General features: G+C 40.5%; 1 protein-coding gene across 5 annotated transcripts in view; it reads right to left on the bottom strand.

The window, feature by feature from the left end:
* Window positions 1-264: 264 nt before the first annotated feature.
* nsrp1 (nuclear speckle splicing regulatory protein 1) overlaps window positions 265-16,783 on the bottom strand; it is a 39,014-nt gene continuing 22,495 nt past the window's right edge. For all 5 annotated transcript variants that reach the window (XM_041197169.1, XM_041197171.1, XM_041197173.1 and 2 more), the window contains exons 5-7: window positions 15,256-15,463; window positions 11,223-11,334; window positions 265-1,489 (exon numbers count right to left, since the gene is read on the bottom strand). In XM_041197169.1, coding sequence (XP_041053103.1) covers window positions 385-1,489; window positions 11,223-11,334; window positions 15,256-15,463 — 1,425 coding nt within the window. In that variant the 3' untranslated portion in view covers window positions 265-384. The remainder of the gene's footprint in view (window positions 1,490-11,222; window positions 11,335-15,255; window positions 15,464-16,783) is intronic.

Here is a 16,783-nt window from a genome sequence, read left to right as displayed (position 1 = left end):
TTCCTCCAATCATCTGTAATTACTGTAGCATCTTTGATTGTTCTTCTTTACGCTATGGTAAAACCATTATAAGTTCATAAAATATAATGTTTAGTAGAATTCTCTTAAACACCAAAGTATTTACTTTTGTTACTACCAGGGAGATTAAAAAGAGTGAATGGTTTGCCTTAAAAATGCCTACATATACTTACGCTGGAATGCAAATTCAAAAGAGATGTGTTAATTCATTTCCATTCACTATGCCATAATTATCTTGGTTTGCTGTTAAGAGATGAAGATTATTTTAATAGTTATAATGGTTTCATACAAGGCTTCACAAAAACTTTCAAAGATTATTTTATACATTTAAAATTTGAAAATTTTCAGTTAGCAGTCCCAATAAAACTACTCATTTTCCTCTGGTTCAATGTATGACTTTGTTAAAGCCCTGCTCATCTGCCTTGCAAGATATCGCTCTTTTGCGGAGGTTATAGTCTCTTCATTGCTGCGCTTGATAAATTTACTGAACGGTTGGTTGTCTGCAGCTCCATTTGTTTCCTTTTCTGGATCATCTTCTGATTTTTGTGCACACATTAAATTCAGGTTCTTGCCCTCATCTTCATTATTGCTGGTTTCTACACTCAGTTCTTCAATTATTTTTTCTTCAGACCTAGATCTCTTGTGATCATGTTTCCTGGGTTTCTCTTCTGCCGAGCCATCTTCCCTTATATCACTATTTTCATATTTCTTATCATCGGGTCTTTCAAATGTTTCTCCTTCCTTTTCCCTTTCACTAATCTCTTTGTCACAGTTTCCCTCTTCCTGGTGTTGCTCTCTGTAATTTTCTTCCATTCTTCTATCATTTTTCTTTGAATACTTTTCCACTTTGTTTCCTTCTCGTTCTTTGAGCTTTTCATCTTTTGCTTGCTCATCCCTTTCTTTGGGCTTCTCTCTGTAATCTCGGTGTCTCTCATCCCTTCCACTGCTGTGGTCTTTATCTTTAGATTTTTCCTCCTTGATTCTCTTCTGTTCTTTGCTATCCTTGTATCTTTTGTGTTCTCTCTCCTTCCTACCATGATCCTTTTCCCTATGCTTTTCCTTCTCATGTTTGTGCTCCTTATGACTGGAACTTTCTCTACTTTTGAAGTTTTTTTCCTTATCTTTATGACTCTTTGAATGGCTCTTGCTTTTCTCACTTCTGCCTTCTTTGGTTGAACGGCCCATGTGTTGATGGTGACTTTGCTCTTCGTCACTAGAGGACTCGACATGCCTTCTGTATTGACGGCTTCTTCCCTTCTCTTCATTAATCTCTGAACTCTCATCATCATTCCTTGTTTTGGAAGCCATGTTTTTTTGGCTACTTTTAGCTTTGTCAGCACCGCTGTCAATTTCAAAGTCACTGACTGCATCTAGTTCTTGATTGAGTTTATCCACAGACTCCCTTGATATGACATCAGGACTTTTACAGTCACTCTCATCAGGATAGTTTCTGGATTGTTCTTCTTTCACACTGAGGAGACAAATACACAATGTTAACTCTGACCAGCAAAATCAGGTAAAGCACAAATTTCTTTTTTAAATTTACGAACATAAAATGAGTGACAGGATTACCAGAATCCTAAATGCTACTAAAATTTCCATTTTATTTACTGATTAAGTGAATAAACAAATTGATCGATTTGAAGAAAACACATGGAAGACAAAAGCTCTTAACACAGCTTCAAACTTGCAATTTTGTGTATAAAATTTTAAGTATCTAGAAATATTCCAGTGCTAAATTGACTTAGACAAGACAGGCAACAAACTTTCTCTTTGAAGAATTACAACTCAAATTCAGGCTCTGGCATATCAATTAGGTAGGGGGAGCATATTCATTAAACAGGAGGGTATCTTATATGAAGTGATCTCTCATATACTTTCTCCTCAATGCTGAGGGCCCCATTATGGCCAAATTCAGAATAAGAGCATACGAACATACAGGCAAGCGTACAAATGATAAGGAATGGGCCACTCAGCACTTCGAGCCCACAACACCATTTAACAAGATCATGGCTGATTTGATTGTAACCTCAACGCCACATTCCCGCCAACCCACAATAACTTGCTTATCAAGAATCTTCCTACCTCTGCCTTAAAGATATTCAAAGACTCTGCTTCCGTCGCCTTGTGAGGGAGTTCCAAAGACTCTCAACCCTCAAGAGAAAAAAAATTCTCCTCACCTGTCTTGAATGGACAGCCCCTTCTTTTTAAACAGTGACCCCCCCCGCCTAGTTCTAGATTCTTCCACAAGAGGAAACATTCTCTCCACATCCACCTGTCAAGACCCTTCAGGATCTTTTACGTTTCAATCAAGTCGCCTCTTACTCTTCTAAACTTCAGTGGATACAAGCCAACCCAGCTGGTTCACTAATGTCCTATAGGGAAGGAAATCTGCCATTTTTACCTGGTCTGGCCTACATGTAACTCCAGACCCACAGCAATGTGGTCGACTCAACTGCTCACTGAAATGGCTTCGTAAGCCACTCAGTTCAAGCGCAATTAGGGATGGGCAACAAATGCTGGCCTTGCCTGGGCAACCAGTATCCCATGAAAGAATAAAGGAAAAAAAGCCTGTCTGACCTTTCCTTGTAAGACCTTTCCGCCCAATCCAGGTATCACTTAGTAAACCTTCTCTGAACTGCTGCCGACGCACTTATATCCTTCTTTAAATAAGGAGACCAATACTGTACACAGTGCTCCAGATGTGGTCGTGGTCTCACCAATGCCCTGTTATACTGAAGCATAACCTCTCTACTGTTGTATTCAATCCCCCTCACAATAAATTATAACATTCTATTAACTTACTAGCTTTTTGTGATTCATGCACTAGGACACCTAGATCCTTCTGCATCTCAGAGCTCTGCAATCTCTTACCATTTAAATAATATACTAACTTTTGTATTTTTCCTGCCAAAATGGACAATTTCACATTTTTCCATATTATACATCACTTGTGAAGTCTTTGCCCACTCACTTAACCTATCTATATCGCGTTGCAGTCTCCTTGTGTCCTCTTCACATCTTACTATCCTACCTATCTTTGTCTCATTAGCAAATTTAGCAACCATACCTTTGATGCCTTCATCCAAGTCATTCATATAAATTGTAAAAGGTTGAGACCCCAGCGCTGATCCCTGTGGCACACCACTCGTTACATCCACCAACCAGAAAAAGACCCATTTATGCCTGCCCTCGGTTTCCTGTTAGCTAGCCAATCTTCTATCCTGGCCAATATGTTACCCCCCACACCATAACCTTTTATTTTTCACAATAACCTTTCATGTGGCACCTTATCAAATGCTTTCTGGAAATCTAAGTACAGTACACCCATTGGTTCCACTCTATCCAGAGCATATGTTGACTGCCTAGTTATCCTGAGTTTTTCCAAGTGCCCTGCTACAACGTCTTTAATAATAGCTTTAATAACATTTTCCCTTTGAGAGACATTAAGCTAACTGGCCTGTAGTTTCCAACTTTCTGTCTCCCTCCCTTTTTGAATAAAGGAGTTACATTAACTAGTTTCCAAACTAATGGAACCTTTCCCAAATCTAGGGAATTTTTGAAAATTAAAACCAATGCATTTACTACCTCACTAGCCACTTCTTTTAAGGCCCTAGGATAAAGTCAGGAGCCGGAGGCTTGTCAGCCCTTAGCTCCAACAATTTGCACAGTGCTATTTCTCTGATGATTGTAATTCCACCCCCACCCCCCCCCCACCACCCCCCCCACACCCCCTACCGGTTCCCACCCCCCCACCGGTTCTCACCCCCGAGTTCCTCCCTCCCATTTCCTGATTTACAGCTGATTTCTTGGATGTTACTTGTATCTTCTATAGTGAAGACTGATACAAAATACCAGTTCAATTCATCTGCCATCTCCTTATTTTCAGTTATTAATTCCCCAGACTCACTTTCTATAGGATTAATGCTCACTTTGTTAACTCTTTTAAAAATATCTATAGAAACTCTCACTGCCTTTATATTTCTAGCTAGCTTTCTCTCATACTCTAATTTTTCTCTCCTTATTAACCTTTAGTATTTCTTCATTGTTTTTAAATTCTGTCCAATCTTCTGACCTTCCACCCATCTTTGCCCAATTATACGTTTTTTCTTTAAGTTTGATACTATCTTTTTTAGTTAACTACGAATTCCTCTCAGAATTTTTCTTGGTCATTGGAATGTATCTATTCTGTATTATCCCCCTAAATGTCTACCACTGCATCTCTATTGACTTATCCCTCAATCTAATTTGTCAGTTCACTTTAGCTAGCTTTGCTTTCATGCCCTCATAATTGCCATTTAAATTTAAAATACTAGTCTTGGACCCACTCTTCTCTCCCTCAAACGGAATGTAAAATTCATATTATGATCGCTGCCACCTAGGGGCACCTTCATTATGAGGTCATTAATTAATCCTATCTTGGGGCATAATACCAGGTCTAGTGTAGCCTGCTCTCTGGTTGGCGCCAGAACATGCTGTTCTAACAAACTATACCGAAAACATTCTATGAATTTGTCATCTATGCTCTCTTTGCCCATCTGATTTTGCTAGTCGATATGAGGATTGAGATCACCCATGATTATCATCGTGCCTTTCTGACGAGCTTCCATTATTTTTTACTTTATACCCCGTCCTACTGTGTGGTTACTGTTTGGGGGCCATACACAAGTGGCTTTGTGCCTTTATCATTTCTCGTCTCTACCCAAACTGTTTCTGCATCCTGTTTTTCTGAACTTGGGTCATCCCTCTCTTAATATGCTAATACCATCATTAATTAACAGAACCACCCCTCCACCTTTTCCTAGCTTCCTGTCCTTCCTAAGTGTCACACACCCTCCAATAGTCAGGTCCCAATCTACGTCATCCTGCAGCCATGTTTCTGTAATGGCTATCAGATTGTACTTAATTATTTCTATTTGCGCGATCAGTTCATCTGTTTCGAATGCTACATGCATTCAAGTACAGTGCCTTAGGTTTTGGTCTTTTTGTTATTTATGTAACCTCTAGCCTTATCTGCTGATTTGCTCTTGGATTTGTACTCCCTGTACTCTGTGTCCCTTCCTGTCACCATCTGTTTATAGGCCAGAGTGTTTCATTCTGAACAAAATTCCCTAATGGTTTTTAGCTCCAGATTGTCAGACCAGTTTAGTTGCCAGGTGGTACTACATTCAATGCTCAAAACATGTGGAGATTTCCTTCTTCACAACAAATGGCATGAGTTCACATCAGGCTGTTTATTTCAACCCAACGCAAATCTCTTCCTTGAAAGATGAGGCCAATTCTGAGGTCAAGTGCTGAGTCTTTAATCTGCAGTACCATCTGAGAGAATAACTCTGCATACTGGAATAGATGGCTGTTGCAATTCAGCTGTCAACTGACAAAAAGCATTAAACAGTCAACTCTAGCATAAACAACTTCAATAACATACGCAACTTTAACATTTATTATACCATATGTAACTTTATAGTTTCACCATGAACCCCAGAAGAACAGACCATTTTAGTCAAATCAGTCATACTGACTCCTAAATGGATCTCGGGAACAAAAGGAGTTTGTGCAAACTTGCACACCACTTAATTTTTTTCCTCAAGTAATATTCTGAGAAGTAGACATATACCTGTACACAGCAATATATTGTGCAGGATTATGGTCAGCAGCAATCAGTTAAAGAAATTAATAAATTACATCTATATTTAAAATATCAAATTGAAAGAAAAAGGATATAATTCCACAAAGATGAGTGGCAGGACAGAAGATTGGACAGAATATGAAGAACAGCAAAGAATGACTAAAATATTAATAGGGAGAGGGAAATTAAAGTACAAGAGAAAGCTAGCTAGAAATATAAAAACAGAGTAAAAGTTTCCACAATATTTAAAAAGGAAAAGAGTAACTCAAGTGAGCGTTGATCCTCTAGAGAGTGACAATGGGGAATTAATAATGGAAAATAAGGATATGGTGGATGAATTAAACAGATATTTTGCATTTGTCTTCACTATAGAGGATATAACTAACATCCCAGAAATAATTGTAATCCTCCCTTTCACCTCCTGATTCACAATCACCAGGGAAAGGGTACTGAGAAAATTATTTAAACTAAAAGCTGACAAATTCCCAGGCCCTGATTGTCCTTACCCTAGGGTCTTAAAGGAAGCGGCTGCTGAGATAGTAGATGCATTAGTTTTAATTTTCCAAAATTCCTTAGATTCTGGGAAGGTCAGGTCAGCTTGGAAAATAGTGAATGTGACTCCTCTATTCAAGAAAGAAAGAAGGCAGAAAGCAGGAAACTACAGGCCAGTTGGCTTAATATTTGTTGTAGGGAGATTGCTGGAATCCGTTACTGAGGAGGTTATAACAGGGCACTTGGAAAATCTCAGTGCAATCAAGCAGAGTCAACATAGTTTTGTGAAAAGGGAATTATGTTCAACTAACTTATTAGAGTTTTTTGAGGAAGTAACAAGCAATGTAAGTAAAGGGGAACCCGTGGATGTGCTGTACTTGGATTTCCAGGAGGCATTTGACAAGGTGCCACATCAATGGTTGTGGCGCAAAATAAGAGTTCATGGTGTAGGGGGTAACATATTAGCATGGATAGAGGATTGGTTAGCTAACAGGAAGCGGAGATTAGGGATAAACGGGTCCTTTTTCGGGTTGGAAAGTGGTGACGAGTGGAGTGCTCGGGGCCTCACCGATTTACAATCTATATTAATGACTTGAATGAAGGGATCGAAGTTATGGTTGCTAAATTTGCTGATAACACAAAGATAAGTAGGAAAGTAAGTTGTGAAGAGGACATAAGGAGTCTGCAAAGGGACACAGATAAGTTAAGAAAGTGGGCAAAAATTTGGCAGATGGAGTGTAATGTGAGAAGATGTGAACTTGTCCACTTTGGCAGGAAGAATAGAAAAGCAGCATATTATTTAAATGGAGAGTGATAGCAGAACTCTTCAGTACAGAGGGATCTGGGGTGTCCTGAATCAGGAAGAGTTAGTATGCAGGTACAGCAAGTGAATAGGGAGGCAAATGGAATGTTGTTGTTTACTGCAAGGGGAATGGAATATAAAAGCAGGGATATTTTGCTACAGGCTGTTCATGGGACCACATCTGGAATGCTGTGTACAGTTTTGCTCTCCTTATTTAAGAAAGGGTATAAGTACATTAGAAGCAGTAGAAGTAGTTCAGAGAAGCTTCACTCGATAGATACAAAAACAAAAAATGCTGGAAAAACTCAGCAGGTCTGACAGGATCTGTGGAATGAAAGACAGAGTTAATGTTTCGAGTCCATATGACTCTTCTCCAGCTCTGAAGAAGAGTCATATGGACTCGAAACATTAACTCTGTCTTTCTCTCCACAGATGCTGTCAGGCCTGTTGAGGTTTCCCAGCATTTTTTGTTTTTGTTTCAGATTTCCAGCATCCGCAGTATTTTACCTTTTTCACTCAATTGATACCTGGGATGGTGGTGGTGGTGGTGGTGATGGTGTGGGGGGGGGGTTTATCTTATGGGGAAAGGTTGGACCTGTATCCACTCAAATTTAAAAGGTTGAGAAGTGAACTTACTAAAACGCATAAGATCCTTAGGGGACTTGACGGGGAGGATGCTGAAAGGATATTTCCCCACGTGAGAGACTAGAACTAGGGGACACAGTTTAAAAATAAGGAGTCTCCCAACTAAGATAGATAGAAGAAAATTTTCTCTCTCAGAGGGTTGTGAATTTTCGGAATTCTCTACCCGAGAGAGTGGTGGAAGCAGGGTCAATGAATATTTTTTTAAGGTTGAGATGGATTGACCCCCTTGTCAGTCAAGAATCTAAGGTTACCTGGAAGAACTCAGCAGGTCTGGCAGCATCGGCGGAGAAGAAAAGAGTTGACGTTTCGAGTCCTCATGACCCTTCGACAGAACTTGAGTTCGACTCGAACTCAAGTTCTGTCGAAGGGTCACGAGGACTCGAAACGTCAACTCTTTTCTTCTCCGCCGATGCTGCCAGACCTGCTGAGTTTTTCCAGGTAATTCTGTTTTTGTTTTGGATTTCCAGCATCCGCAGTTTTTTTGTTTTTATAAGAATCTAAGGTTGTTGGGATGTAGGCGGAATGTGGAGTTGAGGCCACAATCAGATCAGCCATGCCCTTAATGAATGGTGGAGCGGGCTAGAGGTGCTGATTGGCGTTCTCCTGCTCCTAATTTGTATGTTCACACGTAAAATGCTTTTATTTTTTAAATATTAACTTCTCCCGGCTTTCTTTGAAAAGCCATGCACTAACTGGTCCAAGGCATCCACCAATGCCAACATAACGCAACCAGTTTGAGGCCAAAGGATGATCTTCCTTGTCAGAAAAGCAGCTTTCGATCCCCCTTCTGTAACAGCAAGCAGGGAATCAGGAACTCACTAGAGACCAGGAGTCAAATCTGTATTCCACCATTCTGTTCACACTTTAATAAATAAATATTATATTCAGTTGTTTTCCTCTTTTCCCTATTTCCATGCTATGAGCTTCCCATGGTTGACAGGACAGGAAGGTGATCTACTCTTGGACATTACATATGCCTATCTTTGACCAGCGGCAAGGTTATTTTCTCTCTATTTTGAGCTCCTTGTCACAGTCTGGGTCAGATTAGCAATTAATGAGGAAAGAATTACATTTAGAAATGGGCCTTGTTTCACTTCAATCAGAAAAATCAATTTGATTGACATATATTATCAAGATATTCTACTTTTCCTTTACCATTAACATCCCACAAAGTTGCCAAATGGCAGTAGATGAGGTCGCAGTTATACTCGTCTGCACATGGATAATCTAATCAATGCTCACAATGATTATCCCTCAATTGTTATTTTTACCAACAGCACTTAGATTTTGATTATGGCAGATTTAGTGAGTGCTTCTGTTAAAGTGATTCTTAATTTTTTTTAACTGTGAATTGGTATTTAAAAATTGGTGTCTAACTTGGTTGAATAAATATCACCAAAAGTGTTCAAGAGTTATTTGCAGGATGCTGCTGTCAGTGGCCACTAAAGTCAGTTTCAATCAGATTGGTCAAAAATCCATAGTTTGCGTCGAAATTGGAAATATCATACTGGTGCAGTTGGATTTTGGGGGTTGGGGTAATGCAGCCAAAGGTCTGTCTTCCACCTAGCCCCCAATATACCCATTCTGGGAGCTTTGCTTGGAACAACTAGTAGTTGATACCTGCAGTTCTCATCAGAAGGTGTTACACAGAATTATTCTTAGATGGTGAAATAGAATTGATATTAATGGATGGCTTGGAAAGTTATTGTTCCATTCTGGAAAGCCTGTTGGTGAAGGATGATACTGGAACTAATCTTACATTTACTTACAATGTGAAATGTTGCAAGCATATACCTCCTAACTCAACTACCCCACAGTTTCAATGGGCATAAGGTCATAGCACAGCATCTCTTTGGGGTGGCATCTGTCACTTGGTTTCAGAGTGTGGTGTGTCTGCCCACAAGTCGCCTAATGGTTCACATGGACTGTGTACTTACTGTGAATAAGGTCCGGTCAGGTTGGGAGGAGGGAACAGGGTGGCGAGAGGCTGTGGAGGTGGCGGAGGGATTGAGTTGGGCCATAACTTCTTCAGAGTGTTTGGAGTTATATTTCACCCCTCTCCTATTTTTACTTAGTTCTGTTGAAGGGTCATGAGGACTCGAAACGTCAACTTTGATCTTCTCCGTCGATGCTGCCAGACCTGCTGAGTTTTCCCAGCTATTTCTGTTTTTGGTCTGGATTTCCAGCATCCGCAGTTTTTTGTTTTTATTTCTTCAGAGTGGCAATCGGCGTTGGATTGCCACTTCGTGCCCAATTACTTACTCTAAATTTCTTAAGTGCCTGTCTCTCCCAACCTTCCTATTCAGGCCGGGTGGGATCCAGGCAGTGCAGCTGTCTCCAAGGTCCAGAGTCACAGTCTAGCTCTGTCAGATTGCAGAAGGACATGCCCCCTTTTTTACAGCACTAGCTACCATAAACCAGGTGATTTTAAAGGTCTGATTGAAATTGACAGGCTAGGGAGAAGGCAAGTGACTAGAGTAAGTGGAAAGGATTTGGGAGGTGGGGGGGGGGGGGGGGACACGGGAAAAAAAACGGACATCGGAGGTGGGGGGGGTGTTGGTGTCGGAGATTGGAAGGGAGGTCCACTCAGGTTGGGAAGGGGGAATGGGACAGTGGGGCGTCGGTACTGCAGGGGTTGGGGGGATCGAAACAGGTCAGGGGGGAGATCCCATGGAGAGTTGGGTAGGTGGGGAATACAGTGCGGTGGGGGTAATTGGGGTTTGGGGGGGGAAGACCCGCTGGGGGGTTGGAGGTGCGGGGGGAGTCCCGTGGGGGTGGGGGACTTACCCAGAAGTTAGAAAAAAGTTTTAATTCTTCTAAATTTTTCTGAGTAACTATTTGTGTAACATAGCAGAACCACCTGAGGTTTGCGATTTAAATCACATTTTTGGATTGTTCCCAGAGCACAGCAATTTCCCAGAGGAAGTTAGCACTTCTGGGGCAATTGCTGTGCAAACCCTGACCTTCGAAGTTCCAAGAGGGGTTCCCCAGTGCGTCTTTGGGGTACTCCCCAAATCTGAAGCAGGGGAGCCTAGAAGTTACAGCCCAATAAGTGTCCCTCTCTTTTCAAACTCAAGTGAAACCCCAAACACAGTTTAAAAATAAGGGCTTGCCCATTTAAAACAGAGATGAGGCCAAGTTTTTTCTCTGAGGGTCGTGAGTCCGTGGAACGGTTTTCCTGAAAAGGTGGTGGAAGCAGAGCCTTTGAATATTTTTAAGGCACAGGTAGATAGATTCTTGGTAAGCAATGGGGGTGATAGGTGGGATGCAGATTTCAGGCTACTATCAGATCAGCCATGATCTCATTAAATGGTGGAGCAAGCTTGAGGAGCTGAATGGCCTACTCCTGCTCCTTGTTCATATGTTCAATTAATGCCCTCTCCACCTGCATATAATTAAACACAATTAATATACAATTAACGGATCTTACAGCATTCATTCATCATGCCTCTGGAAACAGTTTTGACAGCTTGCATGATTTAAATATAACTTAAGTTGCACACTCATATAGCATTACGTAGTCAAATATTTTGTGCAGCCCTACATCGTCAATTTGCTGCTTTCAGTTTCCAGTATATAAATTCCACTTGCACCTTTTTGCAGGTGCCAATACGGCAATAAAACTATACATTTTACCCTTTGGTTCCACGAATACTGCATTCTGGAATCAATTCTTCACCCACTTTCTGATTCAAAAAGTGCCGGTAGAACCCACTGAGGTCCTTCTGTTTTGTTACATCCAAAGAAGCTAACAAGAATGAAAAGAAGTAAAGACATGCTTTAGAATGAACTAACAAATCTCCAGTAGTATTGCTCATGAGATAGCTTTATAATTAGGGGACATTGTTGTGTTACATAATGCACAAAGTACTATTCTGCTGCCTTAAAGGTTACCAGCCATAGTATAACTGCTCTCAAATAAAGTGATAGGTCAATCACAGTCGCACTGTTGTTTGGTCAGAGTAATTTTTATGCAAGAGCTTGTTTGTGCATTCAGGGAGATGGTGACACACTGTTAATGTCACTGGACTAGTAATCCAAAAGGCCTAGGCTAATGCCCTGGGGATGCGGGTTCAAATCCCACCACAGCAGCTGGTGGAATTTAAATTCAATTAACAAATCTGGAATATAAAGCTAGTCTCAGTAACGGTGACTGTGACAACTATCATCGATTGTTGTTTAAAAAAGCCCATCTGGTTCACTAATATCCTTTAGTGAAGGAAATCTGCCACCCTTACTTGGTGACTCCAGATTCACAACAATGTGGTTAACTCTTAACTGCTCTCCGAAATGGCCTAAGCCACTCAGTTCAAGGCAAGTAGGAACACAATAGGTGCTGGCCTTGCCAGTGATGCCCGCATCCCATGAAAGAATAAAAAAAGCTCCAAGTGTAATCCACGATAGCAAAACAATCTGACAGATGAACTGAAACACATTACTTATTTATCTATATATCAGAAGTTAAGGAACTAATTCCATGTGTTTCTTTAAAAAGTAAAATAATGGAACTAAAAAAAAGTTCTGCATTTCTTTAAACACTTTTTACTCAGCAATCCAAATGTAATCTTGTGTGTCCACGTTTCCTTACAATGCAGCATGCAGAATTAGGCCACAAAAACATTAAGTCCTGAAAGTAATTTGCTTAACTGCTTGGATTTATTTACATTTACACTTTGTAACTTTCAGGTTCAGTTTGTAATATCCTCCCCTTTTACTTACATGAAGCCATTCAATCTTTTGTGTCAAACACCTTCAATTTTTTCTAATTTAATGAAAGGATGATTGGTATTAAATCCTTAAACATTTTCAACTGATTGATTTACTTGTACATAGTTACCAATGAGTTTGCCCCGACGGGGCAGAATATTGCTGATTGCCAACAAACTTTGCAACCGAACAGCCTTTTGAAAGAAAAACTACACTTTCTAACTATAAATATGCAGAATTGCATTACGTCACTCATAGGGCTCTTTTCCCTGGGCCTGCTAAGAGTAGAAATGATCATCAACAAGCTTCCAATTCATAGAAAAGTGTATTACATTGATGTGATTGTAGAAATCAATCCAAAATGACACTGGATTAGTATAATCTATTGTCCATTTTTCTCACATCCTATTCCCATTTTGAAAACTGTCATTCTTCAACAGCCTAATCAGCTTTAGGGGTGTGAGTTATGTGGTGCGCATGAGTAAATTTACAGTAGTAAAAGGCACAGAAATTGTATGTGCTCATTCCTTAGCATCACAGAAATTCTTTCCTAGTGAGTCTCATTCATTGTATTTTTTATGGCTGTGTGCATGTATTTTATTTTGTAAAGATAGTTGTGTAGTTACACTGTCCTCTGCTCGTTAGGATTAAGCTATCTGTGGTTCCCTTACCTTTTTTCTTTTGGAGGGCCAGAGATGGAAAGGTCAAGATGATTCACAAAATACAAATATTCTAAATAAGTAAATTAGAACAACTCACTCCACGACAAGTACATATATTAATTGTGCATCAATTTATTCCATTACGGCAATATTAATCTCTATTTACTTTTATGGTTTAAATTCTTGATGAAGCATAAAATGGTCTCCAATTAAATTCAATGCATTTTACATTAAAGGTATTACCAACCTCAATGCAAATAAAAATTAAATTTTATGCTTCTACGTAAAAAAAATGTACCATCCATATTGTATATATCCAGAGTATTATATTCCAACATGCCAACTCACTATTTTTGTCTCCAGTTTATTCAAGCCTAACAAACTTCAGAGGCTTACCAGAACTGAATTGTTCACATAAAGCCCAATGGGAAAGATGCTCAACACCACACAAGCATTATTATTCCTAAAGGACTGATTTCCTGACCATCTCCATTTTCTGCAAACATATTACTAAGGTACCCTGTTCCACAGTCAGTCAGTACAGCAGTACTGTCAAACTTCATATCTGGATGAGTCACAATATACTCAGTATCAGGAAGGCCAGACCACTCTTTGCGAAAGGACCCCACTCCATAACCACTGGCTGTATCCTCCTCCTTTCAATCTCTTAGGCTAAACGAGCCGGAGCTGAGCTTTAATTGCATTGACTATCCCTCACCAAGATCATTTACTTCCACCACCAGACTGCCCATTTGTGTTCCTTTTGTTTTTTAAACCCACACACATATTTTGTCACCTCTAGACTAGACTACTTTAACACACAAATAATAGCAAAAAAAAAATCCTGGAACTCAGCAGATCTGGCAGCATCTGTGGAGAGAGAAACGGAATTAACATTTCAAGCCAAATATGACTCTTCTTCAGGTTCTGAGGAAGAGTCATATTCAACTCCAAAACACCAAAACTGTTTCTCTCTCTCCACAGATGCTGGAAGACCTGTTAAGTATTTCCAGCACTTCTGGTTTCTGCTTTGATGCTCTCTTTGGTGGCCTCCGATCCTCCACCCTCTGTAAACTCCAACTTGCCTAACTTTTCACATGTATCCTGTCCTGCATTCATACTTGTCTATCAACTCTGTACCACTGATCTACAGGTAGATTTTTACTCTCTGCCCCCAGGGGAAATTACCAATTACAATATAACAAATCAGGCATCCACGTCCAACGTCATTGGTGTAGTTCAATCCGGATACTGAATTATAGCACTGGCTTTCACTGCAAAACATGCAAATGAAAATTCCTATTTATATTCACAGCTATGATGATAATCAGAGACCAGCATCCAATTTGGCTACTCCTAATTGCATTGGACAGTTTTTGTGTCCTTCAGTGCTACTGCAGTGTCAGTAAAGTAAAGCAAATGTAAGTGCAAAAAAAAACTTTGAATTCATTAGCTTGAATTAAATCTTAACATAACTTTATATAGTGGAGAATTGGAGAAAAAAAATGCTACAGGGCAGCAGTTGGAGGCCAGAAGAGATTGGAACGTGCATGGTCGTTCTTTGTTTTGTGCCAAGTGTTAGGTGCTGCAGCTCACTGGCAAGTTTACACTGTCCGAATGTCAACACCACCTCTTCAGAGGTATCTTGCTGATCCGGAACCAGCTCAAATCATTTGCAGAAACCATTGGGAAGAAGTCATTTTTGGCCAATTCAAATCCCATCTACCAATTCAGGCAAATTATCAAAAACACAGTTTTTAATAAACATTCAACACAAACTGCGGTGTTCATCACAAAAACAGAATTACCTGGAAAAACTCAGCAGGTCTGGCAGCATCGGCGGAGAAGAAAAGAGTTTACGTTTCGAGTCCTCATGACCCTTCAACAGAACTGTTGAAGGGTCATGAGGACTCGAAACGTCAACTCTTTTCTTCTCCGCCGGTGCTGCCAGACCTGCTGAGTTTTTCCAGGTAGTTCTGTTTTTGTTTTGGATTTCCAGCATCCGCAGTTTTTTGTTTTGATCTGAGGTTTTCATCGTTTGTTTTACATGGAGCACTGGCTTAATGCGAAGGGAGAGGGAATGCTCTCCGCCATATCTTTGAATTTGTAATCCCTCTGGAGCATAAAACATCAAGACAGAACCCACCACCCCAAAAGGATATTTTAACATGATATTCCTATACAAGACAAAATGCAATCTTTGAGTCTGGTTACGTCTTGTTGTTCAAAACTACCTAGATTATTAAAGCTGAGTTCAGGGTTTCTGTATGTTATTTGTGCACAGATATAAGATAGCTTACCCTCTCTTTCTGCTTCCTTGCGTTCTTGCTCTTTCTCCTCGGCTCGTTCTTGGAGCTTCTTTTTATAGGCAGAAGTGACGAATGCATCTTTGTCCATATACTTCTCTCCTTCAGCCTCCCTTTCCTTTTGGATTTTTCGTTCCATCCGTCTGTCTTGTTCCTTTTTACGTTCCCCTACAGCTTTCAGTAGGCTCTCAATGTACTTGGGCTTCAAAGATATGGGGGGAGAAACTAGTTGCTTAGTCTTCAACTAAAATCAGTTTTTAAACTTACCAATATGAACATACGCTACAAAGAATGGAATGAGAAAGGGCTTTTAAGTTATTAAACACCTGAAGCCCATTTTTCCAACTGACCACATACGATGCAACCATCATGAACTATTCCCAGTTTACTTAGTCATTATTATTACAGGATTCCCTGCTGAAGATGTATAATTACTCACAGCAACTCCTCAGAGGGAGGACTTCAAAATTCCTTGCTACTGTGAAAAGATGGGCAAGTGAAAGCGGTCCACATTTCAAACTGATACTACTTGCATCCAATAACGGACTTTAAGGACAATACTGAAGGTAAAAATTTGTGACGTGTGAATGAACCTTTCAAAATTGTTGTAGCCGCCGAATTATAATTCTGATATGAATTTAATTAATGGTCTCCAATATGTTCTCTTATGGTAGACAAATTGGAGAATAATTTCTCCAACATCTTATTACTTATGTTAAAAAAAAGGACTGCTGGAATGTTTTAAAATATTATCCAGGGGATGCCTACTTTCTCACTCAGTTCCTTGAAAACGATAAGAGTGTTTCTCAGTTGTTTTTAGGCATCCTCTAGGTCTATAGGGGAGAATTTTCTCCCCGTCAGGGGGGTTGTGCGGGTGGGCACGCAGTCAATCGGCGCCCCTGATCAGCTGGGCGCCACCATTTTACATGGGCAGGCCAAGTAAGGCCCACCCAACATGATGTGCACTCGGAAGTGCTGAGTGCTCCCTGTGCAGGCAGTGGGGAGCAGGCTGAGTCGGGAAGTAAGCTGAGTCGGGGAGTGTGCTCTTTCATGCACGTGTGTGAAAGAGCGCAGGAAGAATTTAGTTTCACGTATAAAACATTGAATAAAAGGGAGAATTTTTTTTTTAAGAGGATATGCCCCCTCATGTGAAACTGTCACGAGCTGGGACACATCCACTAACATTAATAAAAATTTTTCCAACACTTTAAAAATGTTCATGAAACCTCATCCCCGCCCGTGACTGCTTGGCTGCCTGGGCTCTTCGCCTGCCGGCCAACCTTAAGGTTGGATGGGCAGCTCAGGTCAATGATTTAATTGATTGTTAAACGGCCTTAATAGGCCTTTGACAGTTTGCCTTGGCTGCGCGCCTGCTGAACTGAGAATCTGAATGACACGCGGTGATGTCGGGACACACACCCGATGTCGGCCTGCGTCATTTTACGCCTTGGCGAGTGGGCCCTGCCCCCACTCACCGAGCCGAAGATTCTACTCACACATTGAAGACTTTTCACGTATCCCA

Source organism: Carcharodon carcharias, chromosome 10 (genome assembly GCF_017639515.1).
Source record: "Carcharodon carcharias isolate sCarCar2 chromosome 10, sCarCar2.pri, whole genome shotgun sequence".
NCBI lineage: Eukaryota > Metazoa > Chordata > Chondrichthyes > Lamniformes > Lamnidae > Carcharodon > Carcharodon carcharias.
The sequence above is the reverse complement of the archived record's forward strand: the minus strand, read 5'-3'. Positions and strand labels throughout refer to the sequence as shown.